The 18,446-nt window shown below is 41.3% G+C and overlaps 1 protein-coding gene across 6 annotated transcripts in view; it reads right to left on the bottom strand.

The window, feature by feature from the left end:
- Nucleotides 1–5,169: 5,169 nt before the first annotated feature.
- Nucleotides 5,170–18,446, bottom strand: part of nrxn3a (neurexin 3a) — a 189,936-nt gene continuing 176,659 nt past the window's right edge. For all 6 annotated transcript variants that reach the window (XM_061843918.1, XM_061843922.1, XM_061843919.1 and 3 more), the window contains one exon: nucleotides 5,170–5,853. In XM_061843918.1, coding sequence (XP_061699902.1) covers nucleotides 5,558–5,853 — 296 coding nt within the window. In that variant the 3' untranslated portion in view covers nucleotides 5,170–5,557. The remainder of the gene's footprint in view (nucleotides 5,854–18,446) is intronic.

The following is an 18,446-nucleotide window of genomic DNA, read 5'->3' as shown; positions in this document are numbered from 1 at the left end:
AATTATGAGGCCCCGACTAAACGACGACGTGTATTGTGACTTTGTTTCTGACGTTATGAAACAAACGTCTACAACAACTGAAATATTTTATAGGCTTGGTCTTAGTCTTGTGTGCCTGTGTATGTAAGGTTGTGTGTGTGTTTCTGTGTGTGTCTGTGTGTTTCTGTGTGTGAGCACATGCGAGTAAGCAAGAGAGATTAGACTAAGGCAAAGGTGCATTTTTAACAGTTACTTATGACCATAAAATAAAGCTATTATTGTCATACCCACAGACAAAACAAATTCATCTGCAACTTACAGCAAGTTTTCTTTCAAGTGGGCTGAAATATCCAACTTTGGGCAGTTGCAAGTCTGGACTTCATGATAAAGCAGTTGTTCTTCGTAGTGTGAAATATAACATATATATAATATAAACAACGATGTAGACATTTTTTCAATATGAGTCACTGTGTTTGGCCCACAAAACCCAATGGAATACTTTGTGTACGAATGTCACTTTCTTGTGTCATTTGGCTAATAAAATAATGTTGAGTCTAACATCACCATGGTTATGTTGGATTGGTGCAATGGTTCCGTTGTGGAAGTTGGAAAAAAAAAGTCTTAAAATAGATCAGGTACACAATAAATGATAAATAGAAGTAGCGAACGGGAAGCAAAGGTAAACTTTGTTAACATACACTGTTTACTCTCCCTCCAACCACCTATATGGTTGTAGAATACTTTCTGACTAGATGCTGAATTAAGTATATGGATTACAGCCGGGTTGGCCTGACTTTTTTTTACCCCAAGATGTACTTCTCAAGCAGCTAGCCTCTCGCGAGCTACCGAGGGGAGGGGGAGGGAATGGGGTGATGATGATGCTGCCAAACCGTTTTAAGGTTAATGTTATGTTGCCTCCTATATTTAAAATACAGATATAGCTTTTTGTACGCTGTATTGTCTGTGTTTTCATCCTGGATCAGGCTGTGGCAAGGTGAAATTTTAAACTTACACACCATCTCATCCTGCACTTTCTACTTTGACGTCAGACCAGACCTTTCCAAATCGGAAAAGAGAAAATCTCGTCCATTACAAAACACATTGATGGGCTGCGTAAGTACTGTAACATTTCTAATAATGAGTGTACGTCTTTAGGAGGGGTGGCGGACGGGTGTAATGTAAACTAGGAAGAGTGGCGGAGCAGCAGTCGTTGTTAGAGAAAGTTCCATGTGCTCCCTAAAAGAAATAGTGGCTTCTTTTCATTTTTATCGTATGCCTGTGAATTGTGCCATTGGATGTAACAACCAGTCATCCCTCACTCATTGAATTACAATGCAAAATGCCACAAACTGAATAGCTGTATGTTATACTTTCAATTTGCGTTGGATTATTTTTTGGGCACAACGCAGAATATCTGCGAAGAGATGCCATCAGTGGTCCAGAATTGCGCACTCGCAGTTTAGAGGGACCATTGGCTGACGTTTTTTTTTTTTTTTTTTTTTGGCACCGTGTCCCGCGATCGACCAAGACTGCCTTGGATTACAGTATATAAAAATGAAAAATTTTAATGATTAAAATTATTAAGATTATTTATCTTGGCGGCACGGTGATGCAGCTATAAAGCGATGGCCTCACAGTTCTGAGGTCCTGGGCTCAATCCTGGCCCCGCCCACGTGGATTTTGCACGTTCTCCCTATGCCTGCATGTGTTTTCTCCAAGCATTCCGGTTTCGTCCCACATCCCAAAATCATGCAACATTAATTGGACACTCTAAATTGCACCCAGATGTGATTGTGAGTGCAAATGTTGTTTTTCTCCATGTGCCCTGCGATTGGCTAGCAACCAGTTCAGGTTATACCCCACCTCCTTCCTGCCTGATGACAGCTGAGATAGGCTCCAGCACTCCCCACGACGCTCATGAGGATAAGCGGCTAACAAAATGGATGGATTATTTATCTTTTTAATGTTTTCTTCTCACAACTATTCTATTTCTTCAAAACATTGATAGAATCAGAATGACTTTTTTTTTTTTTTTTTACCTGAATTCACGCTTGTGAATATCTAAGCTGTTACAGGTATGGTACTGGTAGAGGTACAGGTACATATTTAAATAAGCCTTTTTGTAAACATATACTGTAATTGTATTGTAAGACTGAATAACCTTTTGATTGCTGAGTGATATCCCTTTCTGTCTACATCTGGTGGGTGAAATTCGGTAATACATTTCTACTCTATGCCTCCATCTAACGGTCGACACTCAGCATTACATTTTTTTGCCTTTGATTTTTAGACAGAAGACGTTTTAAGTCAGTTACTGATCACAACCTTTGCCGGTCTCTAAACATGCATCCGATTAAAGACCAACTCGGTCTTTGGCATCAATCTTTATTCATCCCTCCATCTGGATGCTCAGGACTAGGGCTTCTTCAACACCAGCCAAAGCCAGTGCGAAACCTAGACATAATAGGTGTATTGTTTCAGGAAAGGCATTTGTGTATAAACTGTACCAAACAAATCATGTGAGTGACTCACTGTACTGAGTGGATCATCCAGGTGTCCTGCCCAGGGACACAATGACGACATGCGCACAGGTGGGGATACTAACTATGAACACTATTGTTGGAGTGGGTACTCTTAACTTCCTCACCATGCTGCCCACATATGTTGTGTTTTTGAAATTGCATTAATTTTTATCCACAGATTTCAGATTGAACCACATTTGCCAAAACATCAAAATCAATAAATCTGAATATTTTCTAAATGCACAAGTAATTATTTGCACCCCCCCCAAAAAAAAGTATAATTGTTTTTGTAGCTCATTTGGCCACAAATATATCTATTCTTGCAATCAAATTGGGGTGAATGTTGTCCCTGAACTAAAATGTAAAAGTATTGTCATCGATGCCCAAGTGTTGTAATCCATCCATCCATACACCCATCCATTTTCTTTGCCACTTATCCTCACGAGGGTCGTGGGGAGTGCTGGGGCCCATCCTAGCTTTCAACGGGGAGAAGCTGGGGTACACACTGAACTGGTTGCCAGCCAATTGCAGTGTTGTAATCTTTTAATTTAATAACTTTAAGAATCTCGAGTTTTTTTTGTTAGCAATTTTTTTTAATAAAGCCGAATTTAAACTTAAAACTATACATGCAATTATAAAACTGCTTTGCCACAAAATTAAATCTTGTAGTTTAATAATTTCAGAGACTTAAATTGAGGTGGCAGTGGCTCATCTGTAAAAATTTGGGTCTCACTTCAAGTCGAGAGAGAGAGAGAGAGAGAGAGAGAGAGAGAGATAGAGAGAGAGAGAGAGATAGAGAGAGAGAGAGATCGAGAGAGAGAGAGAGGAGAGAGAGAGAGATCGAGAGAGAGAGAGAGAGAGAGAGAGAGAGAGAGAGAGAGAGAGAGATCGAGAGAGAGAGAGAGAGAGATTGCGATTGCGATTGCAGTCTGTTTTGAGCAGCCTGTCACTGACATTCCTTCTTGCTTGTGTGTGGTGTGCTGTGATGTTGACCGTATACAGGAGTGGTCTCAAACTTCCTGCCCCCAAGATGATATTTTATGGCTCCCACATTACTATGAAAGTTTAATGTTAATGGAACCCTCAAGCTTTATGTGAACGGCACTTTTAAAGTGTTGCTGCGGAGGAGACGAGCCTACCAATCAGTGCATGGCTCTCGGGGGCATGACATTGACCAGGCTAAGTGCAAGCAGAGAAACATTTTTCATTGAGTGAAAGTTACAGATGTGTTGCCATGGAATTTTATGAGTTTACACCAGCTTCCTTGTTTATCTTATTTTGTGCTAAAAAAAAACAAAAAAGACATTTGAAAAGATTGAATTATTATTTTTTTAATGACTAATTTAAATTGCGCCCATGTGCATGTGCACCGAGGCTGCAGCCCGGGCTTAGCTAGACTCTCCCACCAGTGGCCCCAAGGTAAATTGAGTTTGAGATCCCGGGTATACAGAATACAGTATACATCAGTGTAATTTTAATCAAGCCTTTAGGGAATCAAGCTAGTACAAGTATAATAAGACACAAATCAAAATGTTTGGTAGGCCTAAACTACATGAAACATAGAAGCCCATTCATTAAAACTTTCATCTTATTTGTCGTATTCCTGACTTTATTTTCTTTCAAAATGAATGACACTATTGGAACCCAAAACAGTATAGCAGTGATACAGAAGAAAGGGCATCTCATTTTGTTGAAACACTGCAAGTAGATAAATATTCATGCAACTTTAGAAACATCTCTGGTTAGAGTGCTAGGCTAACAATACAACTTTTATTTCTTATGAAATATCAATGTTATTTTCCAAATTCTTTTTCTGAGTGTAAATTAACAGTGTATAGACTGTCATGAAATATGCTATTTGTGTTCAGTCTGTACAATAGCGGTACTAAAAATGACAAATGTCATATGGTATATGTACAATTAACTACCTACAAAGTACAACAGCTAGAATGTAATAAAATATGTAAACCATTTTTTGACACAGTTAACTGTGTTTATAGATTAGATTTCACACTTTGACCAATTAATTCATTTCTGTATACACGTTAACAACTTGAGTACTGCAGTTTTTTTATTCTCCTCACACTTCCATAGAAAAAGAGAACAATAGGCATACATTAACATACAGTTTTGCCAAAAAATCAGAACGCCACTTGCTGTGCAGGAATAACAGACTGCTTAAAGAGCTACTATTTCCACAGCTAATACTTTGGGGCGTCCCAAAGTGGGAAGAGTTTAGTTCTGTCTAATTAAGAATCGTTTTTATCAAATAGAATATTGTTCAAGTTGAAGAATGTTGACTTTACTATTATACTGTAAGTTAGGATGGCATGCATTTTACAATCATTTGGTTTTTTTTTCCCAAGAGAACCCCCACAACCTTTTTTTTTCAAGTGTGACAGACAATCTGGATAATTGTATTAAATACGATTTCAATGAGAAGAGTTTCAGTGAGTGCTGTCCTTTTGCTCACTTGATTTCATTTTATACACAGAAATAGCTGTTTACTTGTTGTTTTTACCTCAATTTTTCTTTTGCTGAAAGCAAAAATAAATAGGACACCACACTATTATTATTTAGAAACCATACAAATTTGTCATATTCCGACACAAGTCTTTTGTTTTTCTTTTGTACTGGAACAACAATCGTTTGGTTTGACCCCTTCTTGTTATGCACTACAAGTTCCTAACATGCTGATAATGGTCAAGCCTATTAGACTTTTTGTAACATAGAAAATAATGTATTTTTTGTCTTTATGTCACAGATCACATTGTTTTAAGAGTCACTTAGGAGAATGATGTAGCTGGGAAATATTTCTATTCTGATAATGTCTCGGACCAGATAGAATAGTAAGTAATGTTGCTATTAAGACTTCTCTCTCTGCTTACAGAAGTAAGCGTGCTTTATATTATAGTACATGTCATCAGTTCAGCTTCTCAGCACAGTAAAGGATCATTCAAGTTCCATTTAATACCATCATTTGTCGTTTCTCTTCACAAGCAAAGTAATATGTACTTGAAATGCTGCCTTTTTCTTTTCACTGTCTTTAAACTCAGTCACACGTAATACTCCTTATCCTTATATTTCTGCTTTTTATTGTTGCCTTTCAAGCTTTGCTGTTTGTCCTTGATGACAGTACCATTGCTCTGTGCTGAGTTGGTGATATAGTTCCTGCTCTCGTCCACCTGGTAGGAGCCTTCATCCCTGTTCCTGTACTTATACATGGCATAAAGAAGGATGAGGATGCACAGGGCAGCGGCCGCCACTATTCCGATGACCATCCCGGTGGTGCTGCTTGATTCCCGGACTACTTCTGAAGGTCCCGGCCTGACGCCTGGTTCTGTGGGAAGTGCTGTGGGTATATTATGGAACACGGGGGAGGTTAATCATGGGCCCCTCAGCTGGGTACCGTCTACCTCATAGGATGTGGGCAATGGAAGCAACTCTAGGTCTGGCAGAGGTTTTAGCTATTCATTTTGCCAGTCGGATGTTTGGCGGGTGTATTGTGAAGGCAGAGGTGGCGGTGGTGCGGCTCTGGCGGTTTGTGGTATGGCGATAATGATAGTCCTACTGCGTCTGGAGACTGAAGCTTTGTTATGTCTAACAGTCCTGGGTAAGTGAGCTTTTTAGCCACCATGTAGCCCGACGTGGACAAAAGAGAAGGTCGTGTAAAAAAAAATCTTCATCAGTGGTAGAGGACTGGTTACACTTGAACTCTTCCCCAGAGCCATACCCCGATATCGCCAAGCCATCATCATCACAATCATCGCTGCCTCGGTCCAACAAGCACGGTCCCCCTGCCTCAGTGGCCTTGGACAGGGACTCTTTGGTGGTCTCAGTAATGGTGAGGAGTGGGTGGTGGGTTGAGGGAGTGGGAATGAAGGGTGCATGAGGATCGACAATGAGATGTACTGTACTATTGGATCCTCGAGTGCTTGGGTGACTAACTCAGCTCCTGGGTATGGACAAAGACATACAAGATGTTAGGGGACGGTATTTTCATTGTAAAATATAATTAACATCCAACAATACAAAAATAAATGCAAACATCTCCAAATAAAAATATAGTCAAGCAACAAGTTTTCAAACCTCATACCACATGCAATTTTTCAAAAGGTTTAAGAGATGTGTAAGGATGAGCCATAGAAGTCAAATATACAGTATTTCTGATGCATATAGTATGCTATTCAAAAATGAGTACAAGAATGCAACAGCTTTCATTTTTCCAATTGTTTCCCTTTATTGTAGTTCATCGAGAAGGACTACATATTTCAAACTACATACTGTTGACTTCCTATAGATACGTGTGATAGCAGATTCACCAATCAATACTTCTCCATATCCCTTAAACCTCTTACTTGGTACTCATGATACAACTGAAATTATAGCTCAGTTAGTTATTTCTATGATACAGAGCTGAAAGTTGGAATACTGTTTAAAATGTAGGTTTAATAATCTGAATACCTAAAATATTTCTTTATTGCAGTTTCCTTTCATCGTGAAGATAGAACGATAAGAACACTTCCATTGTAGGGAGGCTTTTCAAACTGTAACTTAAGATATCTGAACTGTGACCGTAGGGATAACATATATTTGTTGTAATTCAATTACATTCACCTGGCCTTTGACCTTAAGGATAACATTTATTTGCTGTTGTTCAAATGTGATAAGGACACTGTCACATGAACAGCTCTGTAACAAAGAAAAACTGTTACAATGTCAATGGCAGAACAAAGTGATTTGAATGCTCACCTTTTGAAGGATTATACTTTACTCCTAATCATTGAACCTTTTTTAATGAGAAGGAGCTGATTTCCCAGAGTCGATTAGTTAGGGTAATGTAAGCCCTCAGGCTATACAATACAAACTCTTTTCTCGACCACAATCCATTCCAGACGGCGGTTCGAAAAGTGATTTGTTCAAAATCCGAATTACAATTAATAGAATAAAAAATAGGCTTTTAAAAGCATTTTAAAGCTTTTTCTTTTAATAAACTGCATAGTAGAAATACATGTACAGTTTAAATACTTTATGTTATGAAATAATTTAAGAAATGTATTTATTTTTTGGTTAAAATGTATGCTTTTGTAGTAGAGTAGGCTAGGCCGGGAGTGGATTACCGTATCTGTAGCGACTCGGCCCTCAGTCTTATTACCTTTTTTTTATTAACAAAAGTGCAGAATAACCTGAAACAAACAATAATGAAGGGGGGAAAAAAGCCAAGAAAATGTTTTTTTATTTATACAAAAAGTAACATAACTCGTTACTCGAGTTAATGAAATCTTTGAAACAAAACAAAAATGTAGAAATGTTAATGGAACAGAGCATTATTAAAGTTCACAAGAAAAAAAGCAATCCAAAACCATCCATCCATCCTTGCATCCATCCATCCATCTATCCATTTTCTTAGCAACTTATCCTCACAAGGATTCCAGGGAGTGATGGAGCCTATCCCAGCTGTCAACTGGCAGGAGGCAGGGTACACCCTGAACTGGTTGCCAGCCAATGGCAAGGCACATACACTATCAAATCTTTTCAGTGGGGGCGATTGGCCTCCTAGAAGTTCTTTTCTTTCCCCAAAGAACTTATCAAGTGTCACTTCTTTGGAGCCATGCTTGGGGGTTAATAGTCCTCAATAGGAAGAAAAAAACGGTCAGTAAATGTATCTACCGGGACACGTCTTCGTACAGTGGCTGCATTATACACAATAACAAAGTGCGTTGTGGGTCATAATGTTGGGCCGTGCGCGTTATGTTATTTCTGGTTTTTTTCCAGGGCGTTCCAATTCACAATAACAAAGCGCGTCTTGGGTCAGCTGGTCGGGTCGTACACGTTATGTTATTTCCGTTGTTTGCGGACATGTGACTTTCTTGTGTCATTTGACTGGTTAGCTTGAGTAAGCTGAGCTCTCCCATTTGAATTGATTAATAAATAACCTTTGTTAAGCAAATAAAAAATATCAACATTTTACTAGGCGGCATGGTGCCGCAGCTGAAGGGCGTTGGTCTCACAGTTCTGAGGACTGGGATTCAAATCCCAGTCGCGACTGTGTGGAGTTTGCATGTTCTCCCCGTGCCTGTGTGGGTTTTTTTTCCGGGCACTCCCATTTCCTCCCCTATCCCAAAAATATGCATTAATGGACCTTTCCGACCTGTCAATCACTCGTAAAATAATAGCCAATCAGATAGCCGCAGAAAATGGTCTTCAGATGCGCTTCGGGAACTGTGCAATTCTGATGAAAGCTATTCTGATATGTTACAAGGGACTTGGTTGATTCATTTTCCAAAGCCTAAAACACAGTTGACGAAGTGTCCATGATGGATGAAGGGCTTGCGGAAGACCGCATGTACAACTAAATGTGAACAATATCAACAAACACATGGCTGTATGTTCGCAGGTAAGTGAGGGAGAAGTATCTTCTCTGAGTTTGATTTAATTAATATTAGTGCTTTATACATTGCAGGAGAACAAGAGTGTATCAGTGACCTGCTGAATGAAGTGTGTAATGTTTTATGCCAAAGAGTCGGGTTATTGATACGTAAATGTGCAATGTCATGCAAGAGAAATGTCCATTTGCCCATTTGTATCACATCAGACTTTTAAGACAGAGCTCTGGCTTCGATTACGAGGCAAGTCAAATGAATACACCCACTCACTTATAAAGACTATAATGATATTACTCGTGATCTTTCCAAGTAAAAAGTACTCACCCGGCTTTACATGCACAGTACGATTCCACAATTTTATCCTGCTGGATTTCAATATGAAGTTTGTGAGGCGTCAAACTTTTTTGCATCGCCAACATTTCGCTGTAACTTTGAGATTGCATCCTGCTCCATCCAAAATCTTAATTCTGTGTACATATCCTTACGTGAAATAATTGAGACCTTTCTGTAGAATTCTCTTGGACAAGTCTAATGCATTTGGCAAAACAACATACCGCAATATTCGGCTTCAAACCTGTTCTGTTCAATCGCCATTTTGGATGTGAGCAGTAAAGCTTGTGGGACATGGCAACTGTAGCTAAGGGGGCGGAGATTAAGATCGCCAGTCGGAAAGGTGCATTGGATACTCTAAATTGCCCCTGGTGTGAGCGAGCCTGTTGTCTGTCTCCATGTGCCCTGTGACCAGTTGAGTCAACCAACTGGCAAACAGTTCAGGGTCTACCCTGCCTCCTGCCCAATGACAGCTGAGATAGGCTTCAACACTCCTGTGACCCTTGTGAGCATAAGTGGCTCAGAAGATGGATGGGTGAATCTTTTTACTAGTTACTGTGCATTAATTTCAGTATATGGAATTCTCGTCCATTCTTATAAAGTCTAGGGGTTGGCTCATTGAAAAGCATCTGAATACTGCAGTATCTCTGAGATAAATTAAGAAATCCAGAGTTACTCGCGAAGCAACATAATCCAGAAATTATGCATAGATACATTATGATACAACATTAATGAGATTGTGTGTTTGAAGAATTACAAAAACCTCTTCATGATCCTTCACAATACTATAACTGTAAGAGAACATACAAACAAAATACATGCAAAATTAAATTACTTGTATATGGAACTGTATTTGTCTTTCATATTTGCAAAATATTAGTACGAGGACTTTTTTTTAGACACAGGCAAAACAATAATCAAAATGTTTGAGCAAGATATAGAACCCCTAGTTGCTCCTGATGCTTTGACATCAGTAGATGAATGAGGAGAAATTGTTCAGCGCTTTGAATAACTTGAAGGTAGAAAATGACTATAAAAGTGAAAGTCCATGCTTCTCTGAGCTGTAAAGGATGAACAGCAAAGGAAGATGTGACGTAGGGCAAAGGTAGAGGTGGCGAAGACTAAACAAGAGGCATATGACAACATGTACACCAGGTTGGATATGAAAGAGGGAGAAAATGATCTCTACAGGTTGGCCAGACAGAGGCTCGAGATGGAAGGATGGGCAGCAAGTAAAAGGTGATCAAGGACAGCGATGGAAATACGTTGACTGGTGCCAGTAGTGTGCTAAGTAGATGGAAAGAGTACTTTGAGAAGTTAATGAATGAAGAGAATGGGAGAGAAGTTAGAGTTGAAGAGGCAAGCGTGAATGACCAGGAAGTGGCAATGACTAGTAAGGGGGAAGTTAGAAAGGCACTGAACAAAATGAAAAATGGAAAGACAGTTGGTCCTGATGATATACCAGTGGAGGTATAGAAGCAATTTGGTGAGGTGGCTGTGGATTTTGTGACCAACTTATTCAATAGAATACTAGGAGGACAGAAGACGCCAGAAGAATGGCGGAAAAGTGTGCTAGTCCCCATTTTTAATAACAAAGACGATTTTCAAAGCTGTGGAAACTATAGAGGAATAAAGATGATGAGCCACACAATGAAGTTATAGGAAAGAGTAGTGGAGTCTAGACTCAGGATGGAAGTAAGTATCTGCGAGCAACAGTATGGTTTCATGCCTAGAAAGAGTACTACAGATGGATTATTTCCCTTGAGGATGCTCGTGGAAAAGTACAGAGAAGGACAAAAGGAGCTACATTGTGTCTTCGTAGACCTAGAGAATGCCTATGACAGAGTACCATGAGAGGAACTGTGGTACTGGATGCGCAAGTCTGGTGTGGCGGAGAAATATGTTAGAATAGTACAGGACAGGTATGTGGGCAGCAGAACAGCGGTGAGGTGCGCTGTTGGTGTGTCAGAAGAATTTAAGGTGGAGGTGGGATTGTATCAGGGATCTGCGCTGAGCCCCTTCCTTTTTGGCTGTAGTAATGAATAGGCTTACAGACGAGGTTAGACTACAATCCCCTTGGACTATAATGTTTGCAGATGATATTGTGATCTGCAGTGAAAGCAGACAGCAGGCAGAGGAACAATTAAAAAGATGGAGCCACGCACTGGAAATGTGAGGGGCGGAGGAGGAAGAGTGAAGCTCCAGGGAGAAGAAATAGCGAGGGTGGATGACTTCAAATACTTGGGGTCAACAATACAGAGCAATGGTGAGTGTGGTAAGGAAGTGAAGAAACAGGTCCAAGCGGGGTGGAACAGTTGGCGGAAAGTGTCTGGTGTTCTAAGTGACACAAGAGTATCCACTAGGATGAAGGGCAAAGTTTATAAATGTGGTGAGGCCGGCCATGATGTAAGAATTAAGAGACGGTGGCTCTGAAGAAATAACAGGAAGCAGAACAGGAGGTAGCAGAAATGAAGATGCTGAGGTTCTCGCTTGGAGTGAGCAGGTTGGATAGGATTAGAAATGAGCTCATTAAAGGAACAGCCAAAGTTGGATGTTTTGGAGACAAGGTTAAAGAGTGCAGACTTTGATGGTTTGGACATGTTCAGAGACGAGAGAGTCAGTATATTGGTAGAAGGGTGCTAAGGATGGAGCTGCCATGCAAAAGAGCGAGAGGAAGACCAAAGAAAAGGTTGATGGATGTTGTGAGGGAGGACATGAAGACAGTGGATGTTAGAGAAGAGGATGCACGAGATAGGCTTGGATGGAAAAAGATGACACGCTGTGGCGACCCCAAACGGGACGAGCAGAAAGGAAAAGAAGAAGAAGAAGCAAAGTAAAGCAACATGTTTAGATAAAGAATATGGAATGAATGCATGACCTACAGTTTACATTTTTTTCTGAAAAATTGAAAGTGAAAATTTAAAAAACTTAAAAAAAGTGTAAAACGATACATCATTGGAGTTCACTGAAAAGCACAATATTAAAAATGTATTATTATTATTATCCATCCATCAGAGAAGACATGAGGGCAGTTGGGGTTAGAGAGGAAGATGCAGGAGAAAGGCTAAGATGGAAAAAGATGACACGCTGTGGGGACCCATAATGGGACAAGCCGAAAGGAAAAAAAGAGAAGAATCCATCCATCGTTCTTTTACCGCTTATCTGGGTTGGTTGGTAGAGGCAGTAGCTTCAGCAGAGGTACCCAGACCTCTCCTTGCCCAGCCAATTCATCCAGTTCTTCCAGGGATCCCGAGGCTTTCCCAGGCCAAATGAGAAACATAGTCTCTCCCACATGTTGGGGCTCATCCCAAGGGTCTCTTTCCGGTAGGATGTCCCCAGAACACCTCACTAGGAAGGCCCCCAGGAGGCATCCGAATCAGATCCCCCAACAACCTCATCTGGCTCCTTGAAATATGTACCCACCTCTCCAGCAGCATTGAATAGACCTCACCAGGGATGCTTAGGAGTGTGATCCCCCTGAAGTTGGAACACACCCTACATCCCTGTTCTTAAAAATGGGAAACACCACCCCAGTCTGCCAATCTAGAAGCACTGTCCCTGATGTCCGTGGCGTGTCAAGAAAGACAGCCCCACAACATCAAGAGCCTTTTGGAACTCTGGGCAAATCTCATCTACCCATGGGGTCTTTCCATCAAGGAGCTTTTAACCACCTCTGCAACCTCAACCCGAATGGATAGGATAACCCACCTCAGAGAACCCAGACTCTGCTTTCTCATGGGAAGATGTGTCAGTGGAATTGGAGTTTGAAGTATTCTCCCACCCTCACAACATCTCAACTTGAGGTCAGCAGCACCCCATCCCCACTACGTAGTGTTGATGGTACAATGCTTCTCCTCCTGAGATGCCGGATGGTGGAAAAAGTTTCCTCAAAAATGTCCAAAAGTCTTTCTCCATGGGCTCACCAAACTCCTCCCATGCCCAAGTTTTTGCGTCATCAACCACCAAAGCGGAATTATGCTTGGGCAGCCTGTACCCATCAGCTGCCTCTGGAGTCCCACAGGCCAAAAATGCCTCATATGACTCCTTCTTTAGCTTGAAGGCATCCTTCAGCATTGGTGTCCACTAGCGGGTTTGGGGATTGCTGCTGTGAGAGGCACCGACCACTTTATGGCTTCAGCTCCTGTTGGCTGCCTAAGTAACAGAGGCACTGAACAAACTCCACTCAGACTCGATGTCCCCCACATCACCCGGAACATGAGCAAATTTCTTTTGGAAGTGGGAGTTAAAATTCTTTCTGACATGGGATTCTGCCTGATGTTCACAGCAGACTTTCACGATACATGTTGGACCGGCATACTCCACCATCATCAGAGCCAACTCACCATCAGGTGGTGTTCAGTTGACAGCTCCGCCCCACTCTTCACCTGAGTGTCCAAGGCATGCGGTCCCAAGTCTGATGACACAACAACCAAGTCGATCATCATCTGTGACCTAGGGTGTCCTGGTGCCAACTGCATATGTGGACACTCATGATTGAACATAGTGTTCGTCGTGGACAACCTGTGATGAGCACTGGACTGAAATAACAAAACACTGCTCGGGTTATGATCGAGCGGGCTGTTCTTCTCAATCATGCCTTTCTAGGTCTCACTGTCACTGCTCACGTGAGCTTTGAAATTCCCCAGCAGAATGATGGAGTCCCCAAGGGGAGCGCTCTCCAGCACTCCCACGAAGGGCTATAAATAGGGTGGGTGCCCTGAACTGTTGTGTGCTGGATGGGAACAAACAACAGTCAGGACCCATCCCTTATCCCGAAAGTGGAGGGAGGCCTCAACGTACAGACGGCAAGCCGGGGGACAATAAGTATACCCACACCTGCTCAGCGTCTCTCCCTGTATGCAACTCCAAAGTGGAATAGTGTCCAACCCCTCTCAAGAGGACTGGTTCCAGAGCCCAATCCGTGTGTAGAGAGAAGCCCAACTATATCTATTCAGAACTTCAAGACCTCACTACCAGTGCGGGCTACTTCCCTGCCACAGAGGTGAAATTGTACATCCATGGAGCCAGCTTCAGTACAATATAGACCTATGTTGAGCACAAGCCAGTGCAAACTGTAGGCTGGTCTCAAGCCTTGAGAAATGCAGGGTGTTGGGTCAGGAAGGATATCCATCTTAAAACTTAGCCAAACAAATATGACCATTCATCTAAAGAATCTCAAACCGGATTGGTCATGGCCCGGCTTGACAATGTTTGCCCCTGGTACAATTAACCTGAAGGGCACCGGTGGAAATTCAGCTAATTTGGTCCAAGAATGGAGAGAAGGATCACGGTTTCTTCAATAGAAAAAGAAGCGGAATACAGAGAGCCAACAACTGAATGTGGGGATTTTGAATGTTGGAACTATGAAAATAAAAGCTCAGGAGTTGGTTGACATGATGATAAGGAGAAAGATTGATATAGTGTGCATCCAAGAGTGTAGGTGGAAAGGAAGTTAGCCTTGGGGCCAAGTTTGGAATTATTTTTCCATGGAGTACATGGGACGAAAAATAGAGTAGGAATTATTTTAAATCAAGAGTTAGTTAAAGGAATAGTCCACTAAACACTGAAAAGCCTTAATTCGATAGGTCGTGTCATAAGTACTGTACCTTGAAAATTTGAGGTTAATCCGATATCATTTAATGATGTTTTTATCGGCAATAACCAATTGTCATGGGCGCCGCCAGTTTGCCGAGCCACATGACCTACTTGGGTGGATGTGACGTATTCTGTGCGTAACCAAAGAAATCATGGCCGATTTACAGTGTAATCAGATGCAGTCCCACCACCATCGGACACGTGGAAATGCCCTACTGCATCACAAAATTTTGCCATAATTCGGATAGAAATAATCTAAGGAAGGCTCGGTGGGATATTCTGCCCAGTAAGAAAAAGAAACATTTAACGACCCAGTGGCAAGCGAAGTGTGGTCGCCCTGAGTTGTATGACGGTGTATTTCAAGTGTATTTGTGCATTTATTTAAAGGGGAATTCCGGTGGTTTGCATTAACAATGTATCCAATAGGTCTTGTAATACGTACTGTATCTTGAAAATGTGATGTCAAATCCTTTCTCATCTAATAGTGTTTTGAGAAGATTTTTTATCAACAATTAAAAATTTTCAGGGGCGCTTCCATTTTCGCGAGTCACATGACCTTCGTGGGCAGATGTGACATGTTACGTGCCGTTTCATTCGCTCAATTACATGGGACACCATTATGCCCAGCGCTGATTTGTCGGATTTATCCTCATCTGATGAAGAAATAGCAGTATCGGTTGATTGGGAAGACGGAGGAATACTTCCATACAGATTTGAATCTGTGGCTGTAAATAATGTTGACTATTATGATGGTTTTTCGAGCTCCAGGAAGATTGACTAACTCTGACACAGTCTGCAGACCTCCACTGTCATCCCCCTACCCAAGAAACCAACCACAACCAGCCTCAACGAGTACAATCACTCTGCAATATGAGAAAAATACCAATGCAATAAATGGCAGTATTCAATATGAAGTGCTATCCTGCAGTAACTCTCGATTTGCATTATTCGATTAATCTGCACCTTATGTAAATAACTGCTCAATTTGTGTTTTTATAATGTGCCTTCCATTTCTACTGCTTATTTGAATCAGGCAGCGGGGACAGTACCTGGCCCAGGCCCATCCTCACTACAGGCAGTGTTGATAGTACTCTGATTCCCCATCCTGAGATGCTGGATGTTGAACCAGAATTTACCCTAAGCTGCCCGGAAGTCTTTCTCCATGGCCTCGCCGAGCTCTTGCCATGCCCGTGTTTTTGCGACCACCAAAGCACCATTCTCCACTCATTCTCGACGCCCCCTGCCTCTTCCACAACATGAGCAAAGTTATGTCGGAGGAAACTCTTTCTGACAGGGAATTCTCCAGCCATTCCCAGCAGATCCTCACAATACATTTAAGCCTGCCACATTGGTCCGGCATCTTCCCCAACCATTGACGCCAACTCACCGACAGGTGTGGATCAGTTGAGAGGTCTGCCCCTTGCTTCACCTGAGTCTCCAAGATCATATGCGGTTGCAAGTCCGATGGCACAACCACAAAGTGGATCATCCAACTTCTATCTATCTATCTATCTATCTATCTATCTATCTATCTATATCTATCTATCTATCTATCTATCTATCTATCTATCTATCTATCTATCTATCTATCTATCTATCTATCTATCTATCTATCTATCTATCTATCTATCTATCTATCTATCTATCTATCTATCTATCTATCATCTAATCAGAAATTCTCAACCTCACACACCAGCTCTGGCTTCTTCCAGACCAGAGAGGTGACATTCCATGTCCTTAGAGCCAGCTTTTGCACCTCTGGATCGGATTGCCAAGGTCCCTGCCTTCAGCCATCGCCCAGCACGCACTGCACCTGACCCCTATGGCCCCTTCCACAGGCGGTGAGCCCATAGGAAGGGGGACCAACGTTAATCTTTTGGGCTGTGCCCGGCCGGACACCAGGTGCTTGCCTTCGAGCCCCACCTCCAGGAGAAAAGACCTCCATTCAGGCAAAGGAAGCCTTAATCGATTTTATTTTTTATCATATGAGTCTTTGTAATATGCCCATTTGATTCAATTATTTTTCAAAAATCTTTTATCTTATTGTTTTTTCTGTTCTTGTTATCGTTATTACAGTTTTATATATTTTTATTTGTCTTTGCTTACCTTACCTTATTTTCCGTTGCACTTGGTGTAATGACAGTAAATCTGCATATTAAACTCATATTCACATCTCCATCTTCCATGAAACTACCATGCATCTTTTTGGGATGTGAGAGAAAACCCATACAGGTTTGAGGAGAACCTGCAAACCGCACACAGGTGAGGCCAGATTTGAACCCACAACCTATGTCCTAACCAGTCATCCTCTATGTTGCCATGTTTTTATTGTCATCCATCCATCCATCCATCCATCCATCCATCCATCCATCAATCCATCCATCCATCCATCCATCCATCCATCATCCATCCATCCATCCATCCATCCATCCATCCATCCATCCATCCATCCATCCATCCATCCATCCATCCATCCATATTCTTTGCTGCTTACCTCACAAGTGTCGCAAGAGTGCTAAAGCCTATTATTATTATTATTATTATTATTATTCATCTATCCATCCATTTCTGTGCCACTGATCCTCACAAGTGTCGCGGGAGACCTGAACCCTGTCCCAGCTATCACTGGACAGGAGGCGTGGTGGACCCTGAACTGGTTGCCAGCCAATTGCAGAGCACATAGAGACAAACAACAGTCCCACTCATAATCACACTTAAGGGTAATTTAAAGCCACAAATTTATGGATGTTTTTTGGGACGTGGGAGGAAACCGGCGTGCCCGGAGAAAACCCATGCAAGCAAGGTTAGAACATGCAAATTTCACACAGGGGGGGCTGGATTTGAACCCTGGTCCTCAGAACTGTGAGGCCAATGCCCTAGCCAGTTGCATCACTGTGCTGCCATTCTTAGTATTATTATTAGAAGTAATAGTATGTATTAATATAGTTGTAAATTTGTCCATTCACATCAAGGATCAGCTCATTAACACTGTGTTCATTAGCCAACACTGACTGTTTACAATCTTCAGCCCATTCTGTAAACAACATAATTTGTTTAGATGTGCATTGTTGACAATAAATAAAGAAGAATATTGAGATATATCATAGTTTAACTCGTGTTCACTGCGCCCACCTAGACATCGAACTGCTACAGCTACAATTTGAACTATGTGTATCAATACTTTACACTGAGAGAATATACTGTGATATATTACAACACTGAAATTTTTCCAAAACACTAAACTAAACACAATGCGATTTTTGTACAGCTTACTTAAAATACAAATTTGCAAAGTTAGACTCTGGTGAACATTCAACCTGCCATTGACATGAAAAGCATCAAAAATTGCGCATACTCAATATTTAAATGCAGATGGAAAACTTGACAGTCACACCAAACACCAACATATGCATTCACAAGTACACACCTTTATAAGATAAATGACACTTTATTATACTTTAAGTCATAAAACACTTCAGAATTATTCTGACAAATTTCCACAAATTATTCAGTGATGCAGTTTAAAAGCTGAGAAAGAATGTTTTCATAAATAGACTCAGTAATACTCAAAATTAAAACGTTACGTACTGAAGGTATACAGTATTGCAAAATTACACGTTTCACATAAAGGGTC

Source organism: Syngnathoides biaculeatus, chromosome 15 (assembly GCF_019802595.1).
Source record: "Syngnathoides biaculeatus isolate LvHL_M chromosome 15, ASM1980259v1, whole genome shotgun sequence".
Lineage (NCBI taxonomy): Eukaryota > Metazoa > Chordata > Actinopteri > Syngnathiformes > Syngnathidae > Syngnathoides > Syngnathoides biaculeatus.
Note: the sequence above shows the minus strand (reverse complement) of the source record. Positions and strands in the feature narration are given on the sequence as shown.